This window comes from Cannabis sativa, chromosome X (genome assembly GCF_029168945.1).
Source record: "Cannabis sativa cultivar Pink pepper isolate KNU-18-1 chromosome X, ASM2916894v1, whole genome shotgun sequence".
Classification (NCBI taxonomy): domain Eukaryota; kingdom Viridiplantae; phylum Streptophyta; class Magnoliopsida; order Rosales; family Cannabaceae; genus Cannabis; species Cannabis sativa.
In genome coordinates this window covers 18,405,093-18,426,016 of record NC_083610.1, presented here as the reverse complement: position 1 = coordinate 18,426,016, position 20,924 = coordinate 18,405,093, and the positions used below count along the sequence as shown (strand labels likewise).

The 20,924-nt window shown below is 31.8% G+C and overlaps 4 protein-coding genes across 4 annotated transcripts; 1 reads left to right on the top strand and 3 right to left on the bottom strand.

Moving 5' to 3' along the window:
* Window positions 1-1,609: 1,609 nt before the first annotated feature.
* On the bottom strand, window positions 1,610-5,266 carry LOC115695222 (dol-P-Man:Man(5)GlcNAc(2)-PP-Dol alpha-1,3-mannosyltransferase). Its single transcript, XM_030622316.2, has 13 exons — window positions 5,056-5,266; window positions 4,942-4,976; window positions 4,592-4,729; window positions 4,112-4,180; window positions 3,682-3,839; window positions 3,540-3,606; window positions 3,364-3,417; window positions 3,022-3,110; window positions 2,786-2,902; window positions 2,479-2,603; window positions 2,308-2,386; window positions 2,067-2,123; window positions 1,610-1,992 (listed from the first exon to the last, which is right to left on the bottom strand). Exons 1-13 carry the CDS (start codon window positions 5,195-5,197, stop codon window positions 1,836-1,838), a joined length of 1,287 nt encoding a protein of 428 aa, XP_030478176.2. The 5' UTR covers window positions 5,198-5,266; the 3' UTR covers window positions 1,610-1,835.
* Window positions 5,267-10,360: 5,094 nt separating this feature from the next.
* On the top strand, window positions 10,361-13,660 carry LOC115694702 (heat shock factor-binding protein-like). The gene is made up of 5 exons (XM_030621818.2): window positions 10,361-10,521; window positions 10,961-11,014; window positions 12,596-12,619; window positions 12,705-12,747; window positions 13,207-13,660. The coding sequence occupies exons 1-5, from the start codon at window positions 10,519-10,521 to the stop codon at window positions 13,350-13,352; spliced, it is 270 nt and encodes an 89-aa protein (XP_030477678.2). The 5' UTR covers window positions 10,361-10,518; the 3' UTR covers window positions 13,353-13,660.
* Window positions 13,661-14,451: 791 nt separating this feature from the next.
* LOC115716457 (rapid alkalinization factor) lies at window positions 14,452-15,350 on the bottom strand. The gene has a single exon (XM_030645265.2). It carries the CDS (start codon window positions 14,982-14,984, stop codon window positions 14,622-14,624), a length of 363 nt encoding a protein of 120 aa, XP_030501125.2. The 5' UTR covers window positions 14,985-15,350; the 3' UTR covers window positions 14,452-14,621.
* Window positions 15,351-16,863: 1,513 nt separating this feature from the next.
* On the bottom strand, window positions 16,864-20,706 carry LOC115725674 (protein LOW PSII ACCUMULATION 1, chloroplastic). The gene is made up of 9 exons (XM_030655294.2): window positions 20,300-20,706; window positions 19,353-19,456; window positions 19,112-19,247; window positions 18,648-18,879; window positions 18,327-18,484; window positions 18,048-18,239; window positions 17,863-17,963; window positions 17,483-17,579; window positions 16,864-17,131 (listed from the first exon to the last, which is right to left on the bottom strand). The coding sequence occupies exons 1-9, from the start codon at window positions 20,543-20,545 to the stop codon at window positions 17,057-17,059; spliced, it is 1,341 nt and encodes a 446-aa protein (XP_030511154.2). The 5' UTR covers window positions 20,546-20,706; the 3' UTR covers window positions 16,864-17,056.
* Between the last annotated feature and the right edge of the window lie 218 nt (window positions 20,707-20,924).

The following is a 20,924-nucleotide window of genomic DNA, read 5'->3' as shown; positions in this document are numbered from 1 at the left end:
GGGTTTAGGTACTGGGGTCGAGTCCGGGTCGGGGTTCGGGTACGAGTCCGAGACTGTGTCTGAGGTTCGAGTCTGGGTCTGGGGTTAGGTACAAGTTTGGGGGTTGAGTATGGGTTCGAGAGTCAGGTCTGGGCTAGGGTCTGGTTCTTGGTCTGAGGGCCAGCTTCTAAGGTTTGGGGCCCAAATTGAGATCACGTTCCAAAATTTAATGAAAGAGAATGCTAATATATTATAATTAAGAAAAAAAAATATATAAATAAATTTTGAAAGTGATTTTTTTAGGAGTAATTTTCAAAAATAATTTTTTTTTTTATGTTTTTAAAATTTTATGGCCTTAAGTTTTTATTTAAAAAACACACTTGTAAAGTCTTAAAATTACAAAAATACACTTTGCTTAGTAAAAGGAAAGAAGACAACCAAAAGACAACAAGAAATAAATCTCGCGATAACTATAAAATAACAAAAAAAAAAATAATAATAACTTCATGTCAACTATAAATAAACTATATATATAAAAAAAATAGTTTATTACTTTTTCAAAAAAGATATTTGCATAAATAAAAAAATTCAAAGCGTAATTTTTTTTTTCCATGTTGATGTATTTTTGTAATTTTTTTTTTAAATACAGTAGAACCTCTATTCAAGAATACACTTGGGACTAAGCAAATTATATTCTAATTGAGAAGTTATAAGTAAATAGAGTTACACTAGAAAAAAAAAAATAAAATACCAAAAAATATCAATGTAATAATAATAACAATAAATAATTATTAATACTATATTATAATAGAATTGTTTAAAAGTAAATATAATGTTAATACATATAATACAATTTGGAATAAAATTATTAATTTTATGTAAACAAATTTACAAAATATACGTATATATTTTATAAAGATGTAATTATTCTTAAATAGATGTATACTTTGTTAATGTGAGACTTAGAAAATGTATAATTAATTACAATTTAAAGGTTATTCTTATTTATAACTGGTCCAAATTGGGACTTGATATTTTTATAATAAATTAAAGGGTATTCTTAAATAGAGGTTCTATTTAGTTTATTACGTAAATTTTTCCTTTTTTCTTCAAATTTTTTATTTTCATTTCAAAAATTGAAAAAGTAAAAATAATTTTGTAGAACACATTTCTTGAAAATATTCACATTTTATAAAAAGAAAACAATTGATTAAAAAAGTTGTTATAAAATGCACTATAATATAGTAATTTTTTTTTCTTTCCTAAATACCAAATAATAAAGAAAGCATCATATTTTCATCTACTTCTTTCTAATTTTTCTTTCTACCCCCATTTTCTCTCTTCAATTTTCCACCCATTGTACCAAACATAGGATAAAGAGAAAATGTCCAAATTAATAGTATTTATCTAAAAATAATTCAACTATCAAAATATGAGTCCAATACATACCAATTCCAAACAAGAAATAATAATACGAATTGCTAATAGCACCAACAATACAACTATACTAGCCCTATATAAATTAAAAATAAAATTTGTGAAACCCACTATCCAACATTTTATAAGTTAGCTTTTGTCTCGAGATAACAGCATTTTTGGTGGTGTACTATATGGTAAAGTAAACAAAAAATTAGAACTGATAAATTGAATTTAAAATTAAATAGTAAAGTCTACTACAAAAAGACCCAACAACAACAACGCCTTAGGCAATAGATGCTAAGAAAATTACTAGTTCTTCTCTGCAATCATGGTGTTCCTTGTGGTTTATGTATAATCAAGTATACAAAACAATGCAAAATTAAGGACAGAACAACACAAAGAAACACTTAATGTGTTTTATAGGTCTTTTCTTGTGTCTATTCAGTTTTTGTATTGCTCACATAAGGAAATTCAGATGGAGCAGACCATAGACCAAACAATATTACTAAATGGAGACATAACAAGAGTGCTGATGAAAAAGCATTTGAAGGATAAACATTCCAGCAGAACTCTATTCCGATAAACAAAAGTACACTGCAGGGCAAACAAAATCATCATACAACTTCATAAGTGGGATAAAGTAAGGCCGGAAATGGAAACAAACATACCGTAACAAAGTAGGATAACGAGTCTTCCAAAGCAGATACGGTATGCTATAGAAATACCTGCAATTAAACGACAATGGATAAGCTAGATTTAAGTCAAGAGGACAACTTTGGTGAATCCCAATTAAATTTTTAACGGCTAAAAGCCTCAGGATCTACAAACATGAGCGTGGCAGCGAGGAGCAATTTTAAAGATACTAAAATCATGGCATACAGGCAATAATTTTGGTCCACCAGAACTTACCACGAGTAGAACTGATAATGCAATGATCGGGCACATATAATGCCAATGAAGTTTCCGACAAACATTGTTGTGACAATATCTGAAAACATCAGAGAAGATGGCATGTAAATAAATAAAGAGGAAGCAGAAAATGGAAATCGAACTAAAGTTTATGAGAATTCCAAAGCTTACGTTCTGCTTTGAGCACCTTCAATGATCTATGACCATCGTTAGAATTCTTCGAGGTGGAAGGTGATAATCTTAACTTTATAGAGACCAGTATAGAATGCAAAAAATTTAGAAGGCCTCCTTCATGCCTGCAAATGACAATCACATAAACATATTGAGTGAAAATTCGGGTTTAAGAGGCTTATACCAATTATAATGTCAAGATGTGTAACACAAGTACATAGAAAATGAATTTCCTTACCTGATCTCTGCAATGTTAGTTAACTTTTAAATCATACTCAAACAGAAGATAAAAAGTTCTTCAACTTACTTGCACCATTTATAATGAGCAAAAGCAATAAGCAGACCGAGGTGAGCAATCAGCAAAGAGACTGCAAATGATTTTGAAACAAATATTGGCTCTGGAACAAACTTAAAATTAACTGACCTGAAAAAAATAGAGTGGATGTTAGTTTTCATCTCTGCATCGTCCAAATTATTAAATTAGCTGAACTAAAAAATCATATGACAAAATCTTGAAAGATTTCATGAACCAGCCCAATGTACCAAAAATGGATGAAGACACGCCCAAGATTGAAGGCCCTTGATATGTATGAAAATGGATATGATATGATAAAAGGCAGTGCCAAAAGTATCTGCACAACCATTCATCAATGAGGGGAAAGAAACTGAACATCACAATCAGGAAATGCTCTCGAAGTCCAACTCACCTAGTCATGTTGAAAGAAGATCAATAAAATTTATCATCCAACTTCTGCATTTAAAAACTCGAGTACTCTGTAAATATTAACAATAATAACAGTATACACATGCAAAATTTAGAGCCCTCAAAACCAAATAATCAGAAAACTTAAATCCTTAGAAAGCAAAAGGGGGCATGATAAGCACCTGCACAAGTGCAGCACCAGCTAAAGCAGATATCACTCCAGTAATATCCATAGCCTGTAAAAGACATTTTAAAACAAATTAATATTAAATATAAACTATAAAGAAAATGCCTGCTCCTGTAAAACGTTCAATTAGATAACTTTTTGCATGTAGATATAATTCTAAATGGAATGTACCTTTAGCATTAGGATTAATAAAGGTGGAGCATAAAGTAGTACATTCATCTTTATTGAAACTGCCCCACTACAGAAGCCAGAAACAAACTTTAATCAACGTCATCTACCTTATGAAAAAGGAATGAAGATGCAAAAGACATACCTGAAAATGATCAACCCCAGATGCCACCTTTGGTAAATAATGGAAGCCAGTGAAGCATGAAGGAGCAACATAGTGAAACAGTCGTTAAAAAGACGAAGAACAAAAATAGAATGAACTCGTTTTGAAAGAAGAAGCAGGCTTAGAGCCCACCAAGGAAGCTGCAAGACAATTAAGAGTCCAAGCAAAAATAAAAAACAAGGCCTTTTTAAGTAGAAGAAGCAAATAATTGAGCAGATTGCATTTAAATCAAAACATGTAAAATATCAGAATTTCCTAAGTTATGCAAATCCCAAAAACAAGAGCTTTAAACAACTCAATAAGGTTAAAAATAAATTAAGCAATACAACAAATAATGCAGTTTTACATAGTTGTTCAAGGAAAAATACTACTAGTGTCAGACACTAAAAAAATGTACAAATTGTTTTCATACCACATCAGTCTTCAAATAGACGGCCAAAATGATTCCCAGATTTATGATGTACAAAATTCCAAACAAAATCTGTAACAAAGAGATTAAGAGTCAATTAATATATTTAAATGCAATTAGTATATTACATAAATAAAATGATGAGAACTGAAAAAGAGAAAAAGAAAGAAATCAAGGGAATTTTTAAGCTTTGAAAGATAAATAGATAAGTTAGCAAAGTTATAATCATAATATCCTGTCATCCCTTTTATTCTTAAATCCAAATCATCAATTTAATTCTTCATTTATCTTCACAGCAATAATCCACCGAATCTCGGGCAAATCATCCCATTCTCTTTCTCCTCATATAGCGTAGTTTCTATGGTTCTTCCTAGTTCAAGCCAAGTATTTCCCACCAAAATAATATTTTTACAACAACAAAAAATCAAACATTGTTGATCAGGAACACAGATTTTGATTTAAAAGATAGAATAAATCAACTACCTGAGCCGGGTAAACTTCTCCACCAGTAACATATCTGATAGCAGCATAAACATATAGAAACCCAGCTGGATAAACCAATGGCCCTGTGTCACCTTTCAAGTTCTTATAATCTCTTTCCCCGCCAAGAAAACCAATGACCTGTTCTTCATAATCATACCCCAATAAATAAATAAAACAAAAAATCAATCCAAATCAACTAAAAATTATCTAGCTATCCACTGAGAAGCTAAGAAAGTCAATTTGAACCTTTTAAAAAAAAAATAGAATTCAATTAAAAATCTTCAATCTCAGCTTTCCTTTTTCAATAGTTCTGAAAGTTTTAGAAACACAAGATTGAGAAAAATTGTTACCTGAGACATGTAAGCGTCCCAATCGATCTTCGTATCTGATAATGGTGGGGGAGAATTATGACATTACAATTACAAAATTTGTTAAAGAGATAGAGCAAGAGAAATTGATCTTACAAGGAACGTAAGCGATAATTAGAGATATGAGCAGCGCATCAGCGGAGATCAAAGCGAAAGGGAAAATTAGATTTGGGTTTCTGAAAATTTTGGAAGCCATTCTCTCCGATGTGTGCCGTCGCGTCGCCGATTTGTCAGCCATGGTTGAATCGACCTTGAAAGGCTTGCTTGGAACGACCCGGTTTAATATTGAGGATTCGGAGCCAACTTAATTTTGGGGGTAAGTTGAAAAATGCCTCTTTTATTCATCAATTAATCAAATTTACCTCTAATTTTATGTTTATTTGAAATATACCTCTTTTTATATGTATTGTACCCAAAATACCCTTAATAAGAGAATCACATAGAGAGTATCTTGAAGTGATAGGGGTAAAATTGGTACAATGTTTAAAAAAAGAGGTAAAAATGATAGATTTTAAAAAGAAGGTAAAAATAAAAGAGGACAATATAAAAAGGGTATAGAGTGTAATTTTCTCTTAATATTTTGTTCAAGATTGCTAACCCGGCCCATTACGATGTCCACAGAGTCATCTCATTCAAATACATCCAATTCTAATCAATTTAATAAAATTGGATAATCAATTATAATTGGATCGGATTTAAATTTTAAAAATCCAATCACATCGGATCGATTATTGAATGTCACATCCCATTCAATATATAACTCAACCGAATCGATAACCAAACCAATCCAATTATTATCTAATTATATTTATATATTTTTAAAATAATTTATAATTTTATATATTGATGTATTTTATTTAAAAATATATATTAATTGATTTACTATATATTTAAAATATTTATTTTTATCTCCTTAAACACTAATAAAATTGTCAATGCTTATTGAATAAATTTTATTTTTTGGCAATTTTATTATGGGATCATGAGAATTAGGTTGGACTAAACTAATAATTATTATGTATGTTGGATTATTAAGTTTTAGATTATGTTTTAATATATTTTTCTTTTTCATGAAATCAACTTAAATAGTAAAATAGATTGGATGGATCCAAATCCAATTCAATAGAAAATCAACTAATACATCTAATGGTTAAAATCGATCTAATCTAATACATCTATTGGATCGAATCAAATGACTCAATTCGATTGGATTAGATTGAATTTGATCAGTTGAGTCCAAATCCATTTAGATGTGATCCAATAAACACCCATACTATCCATATTTTTCGATGGGTTGTTTCATACGGGACCATAAGAAAATATGGTTGTGCCATAAAAAATAGGAGAATTATTCTATAAACCATTTTCTTAGGGCTTAGGGCTGAATTATATGGATTAAAAAAGAATAAAATATTTGGCAAAAATCAACACTAGGGCCAGCCACTAATAGGACCAATCTCTAGTTACAATTTTGCCACTTTATTTCAACCATTTATTCTTCTTTCAATAATACTATATTTTTCAATTCAATCCAATAAATGTAAAAACTATTTATTTAATAATTATAATTAATTATCAAATAAAATTATCATTTATATAATTTATTAATTAAACCATGCAAAATCACTTAATTAATAAATTGACCCCAAAATCTCATTTCTTTATAATTAAGCCATTGCTTAGTGAAAATTCTTAAATAAGACATAGTCTAATTTTAGAATTATAATTGATTAATTAAAATTAATTAACTGAGTGTGCAAGCAGTATTATCTCAATTAGTGAGGGGACCATGGACTTATATAATCGAGTTTTCAATAAGTAGATTTAAAATTCACCAAGTAAATTTTCTAACTTATTAATTCCGCCGTGCGCCACTATAGATTTGAAATTGAATAACACTCTCAATTATATAGAACGCTCTATATGTAACACGATATAGATACGTTATGATTATCCATTGTTACAATCTTAATAGTCAACGATCCTCTATAGATGATCTACACTGAATAGGGACAAATTTACCGTTCTACCCTTCAATGCATTTTATCCTTAAAACACTTAGCTGTCTATAAATGATACTTCGGTAAACTAATATAATTACTGAAATGAGGTCTCATTCATTTATTTCTATTCCGCCAAACTCAAAGGAAATTATCGTTTCACTTCTAAATACTTATATAAGCTACAGATTCTATATCTATAATCAGCGGTATCACTCAATTGAACTACCATATTCCCAAGATGTAAATATCCTCCAGAATCATAAGTTAGCTTCCACGAACAACTTAAATAATATAAATAATACAACTAAGTTGAACATAACCATATCAGGATTAAGATCCATAGACCTAAGATCAACCATTGATATTGACTTAGAAATATATAACGGTAAGTTTATGATATCTTATCCAAGATCAATATCGGTCCCTTCCAATGTATATTGACCATACATTCGATACTGGTAAACTTTGCCAATGCCCTAAAAAGGACATAACACTTATCTAAGGTGTAAGTATACCTTATCGCCGATTATCATGTTAGTCTAAATCCAGTAAACTGACAAATCATGGGAATTAAACTTTTGAACATATTATCATGATTATATTCCACTATGCTGACGATACTATAATCATGAACAAATATATATATATGTTATGGACGTAATAGAATTTATACGTTAAACATAATCATGAAATAAATCATGTGAACCATGCAACATAAAATGATTTCTGATCTTTTATTAATAAGTAAATCTGATTATATTAAAATAAGTTTTATTTAAGGCACAAAACCCAACAATATTGCCTATAACATCGCAAATTTTTTCAACATTAGTCGAGAAAACTCTTCATGTGTCGCCAATTTTTGTTCAGTCTCTTCCAGTTTTGTGGACATCTTAACGACCTTAGGGTTTAGTTCATGGTGCTCATCTCTCTTATTGACATCATCATCTTCTTGATCCATAGGATCTAAATCCTTAGACTTGTTTTCTTCTTCTCCTTCATCGATAAGTTTATCGTGAATGTTTGTTTCATCACGTTGATCTGTCCCTTTTTGGCGACTGGTCACCTTAGTGGGATCTTCGTCGAGCTCAATTTTAGTATTTAGATCAACATCATCTTGGTAACGAAGACCAAATTTTGTCCGGGTGAGTACCATAATTTCAAAACGTAATCTTTGATAGTACCACTGCTTTCTTTAGTTCTCAATGAAAGCATCAAAATATTTACCGAATTTTTTAAAAAACCAATTATTAAATATAGGAGCTCAAGAAAATACTACTAAGAATGGAATATATGAAGAAGACACTCAATGTTTTTACGTGGTTGGGGTGTTAATGAGCACAAGTCAATATTATTACGAAGTTAGCTAAGAAAGGCCTTTGGGATTACAATAAGTATGAGCACTCTATTCTTTTCCTGAGAAAGTAAGTCAAGACTTTTCGACCCTTTGCATGAAGGATTCAATGAGTATTTATAGTATTATAGAGGTCATACTAGTTACCATTTTCCCTCTAATGGGGAGTTTACAAATAATACATTGACTCCGGGCTTATCCAGTGAAGCCCAGCCCATGAGACACCTTGTGTTTGCTGACGTGGAAGCCTTATCACGAAGCTAGCTGTTCATACTGTGTCATATATTCATGGGTAGTTAATGACATATTAATTACCTGATTTCCAATTATATAGTTTCCTTTTTTAGCAAGATATTATTCTCTGCCTGAGATTTAAGGAAAATAATTCCTTATTTTGTGCGAGACAGTAAATGGGAGGCTATATTAGGCTTCTGGATACACACTAAAGATCTCTTCCAGATACACGGAGATATACCTTTTCGGATGCTAACTTGGCTTGACTGAACCTCACTTGGACGAGTTGTATTGACGTTTTCTCATAAGGCAAAATAGATCTTGGGCTTAGCCTAGTTTATATTATTTGGACTCATCGATGGGCCTTAAGCTTATATTTAGAATCCACGTGTCCCTTACTGGAAACCCGGATAACAGGTATAAGTTTAGTTTAGTCTTGTCAAAGTGATTTGCATAGTACATTAGAATTTATAAGTTCAAAGTTTGACTCACTAACTTGAGCGACAATTTAATTTTCAAAAATGACGTATAATTTTTTTTTAAATTGAATTTTAAGATTATTCATCTTTTAACTAAGGGCCCGTTTGGCACAGCTTTTGGAAAAGCTAAAAGCTGCTTTTCAAAAAAGCTGTGACAAAAAGGTGTTTGGTAAGCAGTTAAAAAATAGCTTATTGAAGAAATTATGGAAAAGCTACAGCTAAAAGCTAAAGCTGGTACAACCCAACTTTTAGAAAAAGCTGTTTTGATTAAAAGACTTTATAATAAATTATTTTTACTAAAAATTTATTTAATTATTTATTATATATTATAAAAAATAAAAATATTTTTTAAATGAAAAAATATTTAAAAATAAATAATATTTAAATTTCTAATTTTTTATTTTATTTTAAAAAATATTTTATATTTATATTTTTATTATTAACAAATAATATCAATTTATGTTTCTTATAAACTACAATTTTATCTTTTGCAAGTGATAAAAATATAATTTAAAAATATTAAAAATTATTTTTATCAAATGCATATAAATTTATACTATAGAAAAAAATAATTAAAAATATATAAAAAAATAAAAAATTTATATAACATATTTTTTTATATATATTTGTAATTATAATGAACTAGATTAAAATATTATCATTATTGTAATAGAATCTTAACAACTCACAGCACTTTTAAAATTATAATTTACCAAACACTCAAATTTCTACTTTTTCCACAGCTTCATACTGCTTTTTCCCACAAAGACAAATTTTTTCCCCACAAAGACAATGTAAAAGCCGTAAGAGAACGCAATTGAAATTTTTAAAATCAGATAAACGAGCTAAGAGTTATGTGCAATTTAAGTAAAAAAAATTGTATTTTGCCACTGTACCCAAATGGTTAACCGTTGGCCCAAGAAATAGTTACCCATTTGTAAAACGATGAACCGTATTTCGTTAGCCCAAATTTGCATGGATTTAAAGACTAATGAACTTATAAAAAAATGTGAGCTTAAAGACTATTACCGTTATTTTTAGAGATTAAGTACTAATCCACTTCAAAATAAATTTATTTTTTAAAGACTTTTGCCTCAAATTTCTAAAATAAATAAATAAAATATTGGAGGTACTTTTGACAATTTGAATATGAATTGGCGCTACAAATACATAAGCTTAAGTACATTTATTTGGTATAGAACATTGTCAACTTTACTTTAGGACATTTAGGAAATGACTAAAATGTTCCCGGATTTACTACCACCAAACCAACATAGGCATTTCGTACTTCGTTGGTATAAACGTACTTTAAGTAACAAATTAGTCATTTCACATACGAATAGATTTGATTTGAGAGCAACAAACAAATATTGCATTTGAAGTTAAACGCTCTCAACTCCACACCCTGACTCTACTTTCCCCACCAAAGAAGAAGAAAAGAAAATCAGCAGAAGATCATATCATTCCTTGTCAGTTTGTTTTGACAGAAATGGTGAGTTGGGTAATCTCTGTATCTATCCTCATCGATCTCTTTCTTTGCTTTTCAAATCTTGTTCTAAGCTGGATCTATTGTTTTTTTTCTCCTCTTCCTTTGAGATGGAAGATCCAATTTCGTACATCTAAACAGATAGGGTTTCAGAATTTTGAAATGCTCAAATGTGGTTTCTGTTTTCTAATTCAATTGGTTATGATTTCTTCGAACCACAATGCAATGTCTTCCCAGAAATTTTATCGGTTCTACAGCTAATCTTAAATTCAAGCCATTCATTAGTAGTCTTTTGTCTTCTCTTTCTTGGGTTATTCTGTTTATGAACTAGTAGTATGGAAACAATTGATCTATTAAACAATTGGTATATGTTAATGTTTGGTTACGTTTTGTCGTTTGCGCTTAAGTATTGCATGTGATTTGTTTCGATTATTAATCTTGTCAGGACGGTCACAATTCAGAGGAATCAAAGGAGAGTACCGCGGACATGTCTGCTTTTGTGAGTACCTTATTTCTTTATGAAGTTGGAACTTTGTTGTTGAGCAATTCTGTGTCAGTTAGAATTCGTTAAATTTTACCTTATCAATCTTTTGTCAGATTGGGATTACATACAATGTTATCACCACAATACCCTTAAATTGTAAAATACTTATCATGCAATTAATAATCATTGGATTAACATTGATATAGTTGGTGCCTATTGCAAGGATGTTGTTAGCCATAAAACATGTACCAAACTCATATGCAGTACCTCCCTTTACGTGCTTCCATGAAGTATCAAAGCCATATGAAGTGTCTTTTTCGTATGAAATGCCTTCCTCCTTGAACTATTCACCAACACCTGTATATAAATAGAACAAGAACATAATTTAATTCTCAATCACACATAGACTTTTACATGGTATAAGGATTTGAATCCCAAATTTTCTTTTTCATACATCTTTTTCCTCTGAAATGTTTGTCTATATGATCGTTTGTTATAGTCATCTTTAGATTAATTCCTTTCCCATCAATGTTTTGTTTGTTTACTCGCTTGTTTGTTCACTCATTTTACCCAAGAGGGGTAGCTCAAATGGTCGACATGTGGTTTGCTCCCACAAGGTCTGAGATTTGAGTCCCTTTTTGGGTACCTACATAGCAATTGCTATAGTTTCTTGGTCCCCAAATATTGTAGGGTTAGGCGGGAATCCTAGTTAAAAAAAAAAAGAAAGAAAAATCAAGGATCAAATTCAATCAGATATTGAGATTTTTTTAGCATCTGAATATGTAGTTTGGGATATGGCTCAATAACATAACTATTTTGTGTGTTGAACTCAGTAAAACAGAAGATAGGTTAGTATGTACATGAATTTTATTGTAAAAGGACATTTATTTGGAACAACTTTTTTGAGACTGTATACTTGTATCAAAATGCTCAAATGGCATGCTATAAGTGGAAGCACATGGAGGGATGTATTTCAATGTGGTTTGAAGCAATGTACTTCATATTGAAAATGAATGACTAGATAAAATAACGTTTAACAAACTAATGACAACAAACACTCATACCTAAAATAACAGAGTAACTAACGACACTAGTTATTGCTGTCTTGACAAATGGATTTGTCACATGCTTTATAGCTAACATATCCCCTTGAGTTAAACACTTGCTGCCTATCTGAGTTCAACCATTCCAGATGCCATATAGGCTTTTATATGGTCGCAGCAGCTGCAGAAGAATTTGAATCTCAATTTTTTTTTTCGTATTTGACTCTGTTTGATAATTTTTATTATCATATTGATTAATTATTTTTTCATCATTGTTCCTTTATTCACTCATTTGTTTTATTTGAGTTATTCATCATATCAAAGATAAAATTCTTTAGTTAAAATATTGGGTCCAAAAAAGAAACGAAAAATGATAAGATTGTATATTTTTGTTGAATGTGCTTTTGAATTAACAATTTAACAGTATATCAAGGATTGACTTGCATATATATCCACCAACTGAATTTGTTCTGAATTTCTGATATTTAACTGTTTCTGGGGTTTTACTTGTCAAAGTCTCGGCATAACATGGTTGCATTTTTTTTTTCTGCAGGTGCAAGATCTTCTTCAACAAATGGTGAGTTTAAACTTTAAATTATAATTTCTAAGTACATGGTCAGCAATTAAAGTGAGCGTTACTGATTAGAGGATTCTGTTTATAGCAATGCAGGTTCCAATCAATGTCTGACTCCATTGTCACAAAGAATATCCTTTTGTTTATGTGATTTGGATTTTGGATGATATCTTGATTTTGTTTCCAACCAAAAGAAAAAGCCAACCTTTCCCAACCATTTTCTATGCTGTTCTTTGAAACTTATATTACCTCTAGTGGAGAATGTTTGCTCAAAATTTTTTATGTTTTTTTTTTCTTTGAACAGCTCTACACTTAATTTTTAATTATCGTAGAAAGTGGTCGAAAGGCATGGAGAACTATAACATATCATTTTCTACGGTCTAGTCTTGATATATTTGAAGTATAATGAAGTAGGAAAAATAATATATGTATCTGTTCTTGATTTTGCTTGTGGGGATGTCGGTGATTGTTTCAAATGTGTCTTAAATTGCGGTATGCTTTGTTGTTATTGCGCTACTTTGCTACCTTTTTGCTTCCTCTGAAACTTATTTAAAATCTGGAGGTTTCATCTTCCTTAACCTGCAATGCACTTGATGATATGGGGAGCCGAATAAACGATTTGGAGCAGAGTATCAATGACCTAAAGACAGAGATGGGCATGGAGGGCTCTCCCTCTCCCGTGGTCTCATCCAAACCAAATGCCGATGACATGAAACCAGAGGAAGGCTCTGCGTAGATTTAGCCAAAGCTCAAGTTCTCCATTGCATGCTGGATTTTCTCTGTCTACCATTGTGGCTGAGGATTGACTAGTCATTCATGTGAGGATATATGTGCTTTTGCTATGCTGCAGCTGCAGCTGCAGCTGATTTTTATTTTCATTTTAGGTCACTGACTTCCTATATGTTTTGAGTAACTGCTGTGTGTGTTACTTCAACTATGATCATGAACATTGCAATCAAATGATGATTACATATTCTATGCTAGTGGCCCCAATTCAATCCATATTTTTGAATTGGTGTCTAGTTCTCTAGAATTGTTTGGAAATTCATTGTTCCTCTTGTTTTTTTGTCAGTTCATGCAAAATTTTACTTTCAAAATCCTACATAATTGTTGTGAGTTGCAACCAATGAAGAATTTGAAAAAGAATAGCAATTTCTCTGCAAGAGTTTTTAAAAAGGAACATTGCTATTAGGCAATATACAACACCATTAACAGTATAACAATGCTAGAATGCTATATACATGCTCAAATTATACACTTTTGTGTATTTAATTTTAACCGTAAATAGTTTCAAATGACATACCATATATTACTTTGATCTTATTAAATAAAATTAATTGTAGACAGTAGTTTTTATTTCCCTTGTGTTTCCAGCAGGGCCGGCTCTGAGCTAAGACGAAGGAGGCAGCCGCCTTAGGCCCCCCGCCGCTCAGGGCCCCATTTCGAAAAAAAAATTAAAATATAGTTAGTTATAAAATAAATAATAATACTTTTAATGCTAAATATGTGTTGTAGCTTAGTGGTAATTTAATTAATTTATCAACTAAGAGGTTGAGAGTTCAAATTCCAATAGCCTCACCTTTTCACTGGGCCTAAATAAATTAACATAGGACCGGCCCTGTTTAATTTATATGATAAATTCGATATATTATCTCTATATTCTAATATGATCTGCCCAGAGAAGAGAAGAGCATAAAATTCCGAAAGCTAAACACAAGAATCAAAGTTAAGATCGTTCTCCACTAAATATGATGATTATTCTTATTGCTTATTGAAAATATAATAAGTACGAAATACCACAAAAACAAAAAAGCAAATTATAACATTTACATAAAGAGTCAAAATTATTTATTAATACTGCCAATGAAAAAAGTACAAGCACATACATATTTAGGATTCGAGAATTGACATTTTATTATTGCAAACCATTTAGCTATTGTATATTACAACAAATCAGAGAAAGAAAACAGGAATAAGAACCAGAGAGAGAGAGAAATAGTAATAATCAACTACGGCAACGAGTGATGGAAGAACAGTCACGGTTGTAGGGGTTAGCCTCAGCTCCTTGTTTACAGTTATAATAAGAAGCACCTTTACGAGAACAAGGCACAGTGTTCCTCTGCAGTGCACCATAGCTTATGTAATCTGTGGTCGCCAATATACGACGATTGATTTCTGAGTCCATGTCAAACTCGTTCTCAGCCATGCACTCTGCTATGGATCCCTCGCACTTGCCACCACTACTAGTGCTGCGTCCCCAGCTCAGCCGGTGTTCCATGCCACCACCACTACCCCCTTCAACCCCCGACCACAACGATATGACCACTACTAGTACTATGACCAACCAAAACCCCACCCCACGAATCATTTTTGTTTTGTTAGTCTCTCTCTCTCTCTTTACATATATACATATGCAGTGAGTCGTGACTACATATATTTATATAGTTGGGTTGAGACAAAGTGAGAGAGTTGAGTTTCTAGAAAACAACACTACTTTTGTTCATATTTACGAAACACCCTCTTTCCCTACTTTGACTTGAGTTAATGTTGCTTTTTTAAAGACTTGGTATTTTTGAAATTATATATTGAACTAGTGTGTTTGTTATCTTAATATATTTATTGTAGCAATCCAACTACTGCATATGTATTTTAATTTGTTTTAGTGGAACTTTCATGGAAAATATAATAAGGGAAACTCTATTAGTAGAGTAGAGACGGTGTAATGTTATTATCAACTAGATTTTGAAAATGGGATAAAATTTGTACGAGTAATTAAATTGGCTAAAAGTCTTGATACGGTGGTAGATCATGTGTCATCCTTTCGTTTTGCTCTTTCTCATATTTGATAGTGATGTAACCAAACTTCAAAACAAAAACAATTTCTATATTTATTAAAGTTGGACATTGTCCAACTAGAGTAGCATCATATGTGAACACAAATAAATAAGACAAATATTAATGTTCGAGTAAAATGGCATAAGAGACTAAGAGATATACCAAGTCCAACAATAGAGAGACATCTAGTTTATTACTACTATTTCTACCCTCTACCCAACAACCTCGACTGCTTGACAGTCTTAATCCTGATATGAGGTTTAATTTTTACACTTGATTTTAATATTATCATCACTAACCATAGTTAATTATATTATATGTTTGTACAAAGAAACCTAACTTAGAAGATACTATAATGGGTAGATTAGTTTAACAAAATGGAGGCTCATTTTTCTAATGAATGTGATTATAGAATTGATGACTCTTTCTCAAATTCAAACACCTCCCAATTGTATCAAAGAAAAAATTAAATTATGCTAGAACATTGTGTGACCTCTTCAAAACCTACCAAGACAATGAAATGAGGCACTGAAAAGAAGAGGAAAAAGAAGAGTGAGCTTTGATTTGGACAACTGATCATTATTATTGTTCAAATTCAAAGCATGTTATCCTTGCTAAATAATAATCATTAAAATGTAATATGACATTAGCTGAAGAAAAAAGATGTGTCCCTTTTTATGAGATCTTCATCTTAATCAATAAAACATGATATTTTTTTAATCTGTTATCTAATTATAAAAGACACATGGGATTTTACTTTTGTAATAAAAGAAAAAATAAATTCAAAAATTACTTCAACAACTATAAATCACTTTTAGTGTTTCAACAAGTATATATTATATTATAAAAGAATCCAAGGGAAAAACTTGCTTCATTTTTGGATGAGAAATGTTAAAGGGCATCACTGGTGCCTAGCACCCTCTTACGACCTACGTGTAAATATCGCTATTGGTGCAATTAAATATCGAGTCCCATATAGTTTAATATAATAACTTTTATGGAGTATTGCTAACCAAACGTAAGACAACACGCTTAGAAGGTGCTAGGCATCACTGGTGTCCAATAGCAATGCTCTTTTTTGGATCCATTTTGTTGATTGGAACTTGGGATGGTTATGAATAGAGAAGTTAGTTCATTATATGTAAACTCCCATCCCAAGATATCTATCTAGTAGCCTGGACCAATTTCAGAGGACCAAGAACTAGGAAAAACAAATAACAAATAGTTTATTATGATAACTAAGTTGGAGTTGAATTTTTAAGTATTTTTGTATGATGAAAATAAGAAAAATGGTTTAATTTCTCAAGACAGCGTTATTATCTAGATAACCCAAATGGAGGAAGAGAAGAGAATTGCGTAACGGTTGGGGGACATTATGATGTTTATAAATACTAATAATAAACATCATTGAATGAAGGTCCAAGAAGATGCACTCACTCATATCAGAGAGTGACACTGACACCCTTTTCTTTAATGGGTTTAAACATACAAGAAGAATATGGAGTTGGCCCAAATATATTTTACACTTGTAATCTATATTAATTTTTTCCACATCAAAATTGAAATTTGGCTTGATCAAAGTTACTATACAATAATATTGAGAGTTTATTTTTCGAGCTTGCTCAGCAATGCTTCCATTGGTGGTAGTTCCTGTACAATTTGTTGCCAGTCTGGCATTCCCTGTTAACAAGTGATGAATTTTATTACTGGATACAATTTTATCAGTTTTTTTGTTCTTCAGAAAAGAAAAATCACTATTTAACACTAGAGAACCCAAATTTGAAACTAGGGTCTTCTGAGGCTCTAGATTAACTCAAACCTTAAACAACTAAAGATGAAAGAGAGCTGTTCTGAATGTAAACTTTCTAAGTTCAAAGTTTTGCCTCAAATTGGTTTGTTAATGTCTTGTTCTTCCTATAATTTCATACACCTCTAAAGGTGGTCTTCCAAGTTCTACATTAGCTCTGGAGAAAGTTTAACAACATGAATTTAAAAATGAGAAAGAAAGTGTGTTGGATTAAGTGGACTTACTTTCCCTGATCTTCGTACTCGACCATCTAGCCGCAATATAACGTAGACATCCTCACCAGGAGTTACTCCTTCAGATTTCTGCTGATCCTTTATCCACCTAAACAGCAAGGTTACGGAAAAGGTTGCAGTGACTAAGGCATAGAAGACATCATCCGGGTGAAAGAAGTAAAATAATGCATTCGGTACGTAGTTTCATATGTTAGATACACAATAAAAAAAAAAAAGAAACACTATATATGATGTTTAGGAGTGAAAACAAGATTAACTGCAAATTTTTCAGAGCAGTGGATGTACCAACAAACGTTTTCCATCACATATGTGAACAGAATTAAAATATGTATGCACTAACTGTAAAGAGGGAATATAGAGTAGCAACTGACCTTTCCCATTCGGCTGGTGATACAATTTCAGCCTTGAATCTAATTTCAGCTTTCAGTTTGGACTTTGCAGTGATAGACTGAGCACGTTTCTCAAAATCTTCCTATACAAGATAGTGTCAGTTAGGAACAAAACTACAACCTTTAAGGAAAAATTTGTACATTAATCGGTAGCTTTTACATCTTACCCCAACCGAGGGAAGAGAGGCTGCTGCTGCCTTTTGAGATGCACCAAAGCCTTTCTTCTCTATTTGTGGCTCCTTACTTTGACCCCATATGACAGGAACCAAAAGAACACCACGTCTAAGGAGTTCAGTCCGGAACCTGTCTGCCTGCTGCATTGCTACAGACACAGTCTCCTTTTTCCCTGCTAAAATAACCTAAATCCAAAGCTTGATTGAGTTTTAACGTTGAAAAAAAGTGCACACATCATTAATAGTACGAGAGAATTCAATTTTGATACTAACAGGCCTAACAGTGTCCCGCAACTGAACGAGTTCAACAACCCGATTAGTGGAAAGGCGCAGTGGCAATCTTGATAGAGTTTCATCTCGGGATATTTGGGCAAGTTGTTCTTCCTCTTTCTTGTTATCCCAAATAAATAATGCCACAAAAGCAATAATACCTGGAGATTGCTGATTCAAAAGTTTAGCCATGTTAAGAAACACTTAGAAGTTCTATTTAAAAACACTACATGATTCTTGATGCAAATGAAAATTCATCATATACTTATAGCAGATGTGATTATCAGAATGTTTTGCATTGAAGTACAAATGCTTGACACTTACCTCCAATGTTAATGGCAGCATTTCCAACGGTTTCCCAGAGATCAGGAGCATCATCACCGCCTTCAATTGCACGGAGTAGCCTAGGTATAGTGAGAAACAGTGAAATTCCTGCAGCTGCTGTAAAGGCCACAGAAAAGAATCTCCTAACTCCACGAAATGGAGCTTGAACTTCACTGATGAGTTTGAGATCTCTTCGAAAACCATAACCTACATCTTCCCCACCCAATCTAGCCTGTAATACATGAAATTTCTTTGTATGTATAATGCATAGAATGGAAGAGATCTTGCAAAACTTATGAAGTTATCACTTAGCACCAAACCAGCTTGGTTCAATAAGTTATAAGTCAAAACTAATCAACCGAGATTCAAATTTTTACCATATACATAAGGACAGTAGACCATCATCCTAAGCATATCAAAGATTTATAACAATAACATTGAACATACAAAGTTTAGCAACATACCTCTTCCTGCAATTCCTTAAATTCAGGCAAGGCCCTAAAGGATGCCAAGTCGGGATCATTCAAAATTGTGCCAAATTTGAGGTCATATTCTCTCAATGCAGTACGAAGACATTCAGCAGCTTTCTTTCCTTCCCCTCTACCTCAAAAGTTGAAAAAAGAAACAAAACAAATACGTACTCATCGACTTAGCTAAGAATTCTTTTGAAAGAGAAACACTATATAAATTTAATGAGATTGATACCTATATGCATGACAGCATGCTTTGTTATACAGTGCAGCTTGAGCCTCTATTGGGTTGGGATCTAAATCAAGTGCTGTTTCAAATTGGACCAAGGCATCTTTAACCTGAAAGTCCATGAACATTGGACAAAGACAAGACATCAATTTCTATAATTTTGCATAACAACCATACGTTCCCCCGAAGAAAAATATAACTATTAAAGATGAAAAACTAAACAAGTAAAGAAAACAATACACATTGCAAAGGCTTTCACAAGAAACTAGTACCTGATCGTATATGGTTTGAAACCAACTTCTATACAAACATTCAGCATTTAATTATATTTGTGAAGGTTGGTCCTTAAAATAAATTACAGTTATAACACTCTCTGCTTTGCTCTGACTTTCATCTTCAGTAACTAACAGAAAGTGAGTTTTTCTGGTATGATCATTGACTCTAAAACCGAGCTACCGTGCAATGTAAAGTGAGAGAGTAGAAAAAAACGTAGTCAATTGGTTATATCAAAAATTTTGGGTTGAGAAGTTTTGAGAGTTCTTTTGTTTCAGAAAGTTGTAACTAGAGAGCATAGAATTACATCTTTAATTCAAGTGTGTAAGTTGTTTTCATGTTCTTCATTGTTTATTGAGTGTCCAAAGTTCAGGGTTGTTGAACTTACTTTGATTTTGCAGCTGTATTGTTAAATGAGCAAGAAAGCGTAACAACACAACATTATCTAAAAAAGACATATTAAACTAAACTTGGTCTATGTTATCAATCAATATGAACAATGCATCATCTAAGAAACTCAACAAAGAACATTTAAGAGAGCATAAAGTTCATCTACCACAAAACCTCAAAATTCTCCAGTTATGGCATCAGAACCCAACAATTGAAAGCTAGCAATACAATACAGCATCAAACAAATGGAATTACAGCGCAGAAGCAAAGAGACAAATTAAAAGTAATACCCGTCCTTTTGAGAAAAGCTGGAGACCCAAATTGACACAAGACTCGGCAGTGTCTGTATTGGCTTCAGGGGACTGTGAAGTAGATGAAGAAGAAGAAAAAGAGATAAAGGAATAATGGGTTTTTCTGTGAATGAGTTTTAGATGGGTAAGGGTGGATTTTGAGGTGGGAAGCCATGGTTTTGTACTTGTTTTTGAGTTTGAGAAGCAAAACAATTGGTGGTTCAAGGCCAGAACAGCCACAGCCATTGAGAGAGAGAGAGAGAGGATTCTATCCGAACCGAAGAGTGTAAGGTTCAGCCGACAATGTCATCACGATTCAGGGGTCACGACTTAATTTTCAAGCGAGGCGACATAGTTTTTACGACAGGGAAGGAAGGAAGGACTCCAACATTTAATTGTCGTATGGTCGTTTGTTTAGTTAAAAAAAATTAGGGTGCCCTTATAACATTTTTCTTATCAGTTTTTAATTTCTATAAAATTATTTTTACTTTTTATTTTAAAAATTGAAAATTAAAATTTTAAAAATATTGAAAATAAAAGAAAATCACTTTCAAAAGTTTTTTAAATAGATTTTTTTATTATAATTTATTTGTATTTTCTATTATTAATATTTTGGACCCCGAGC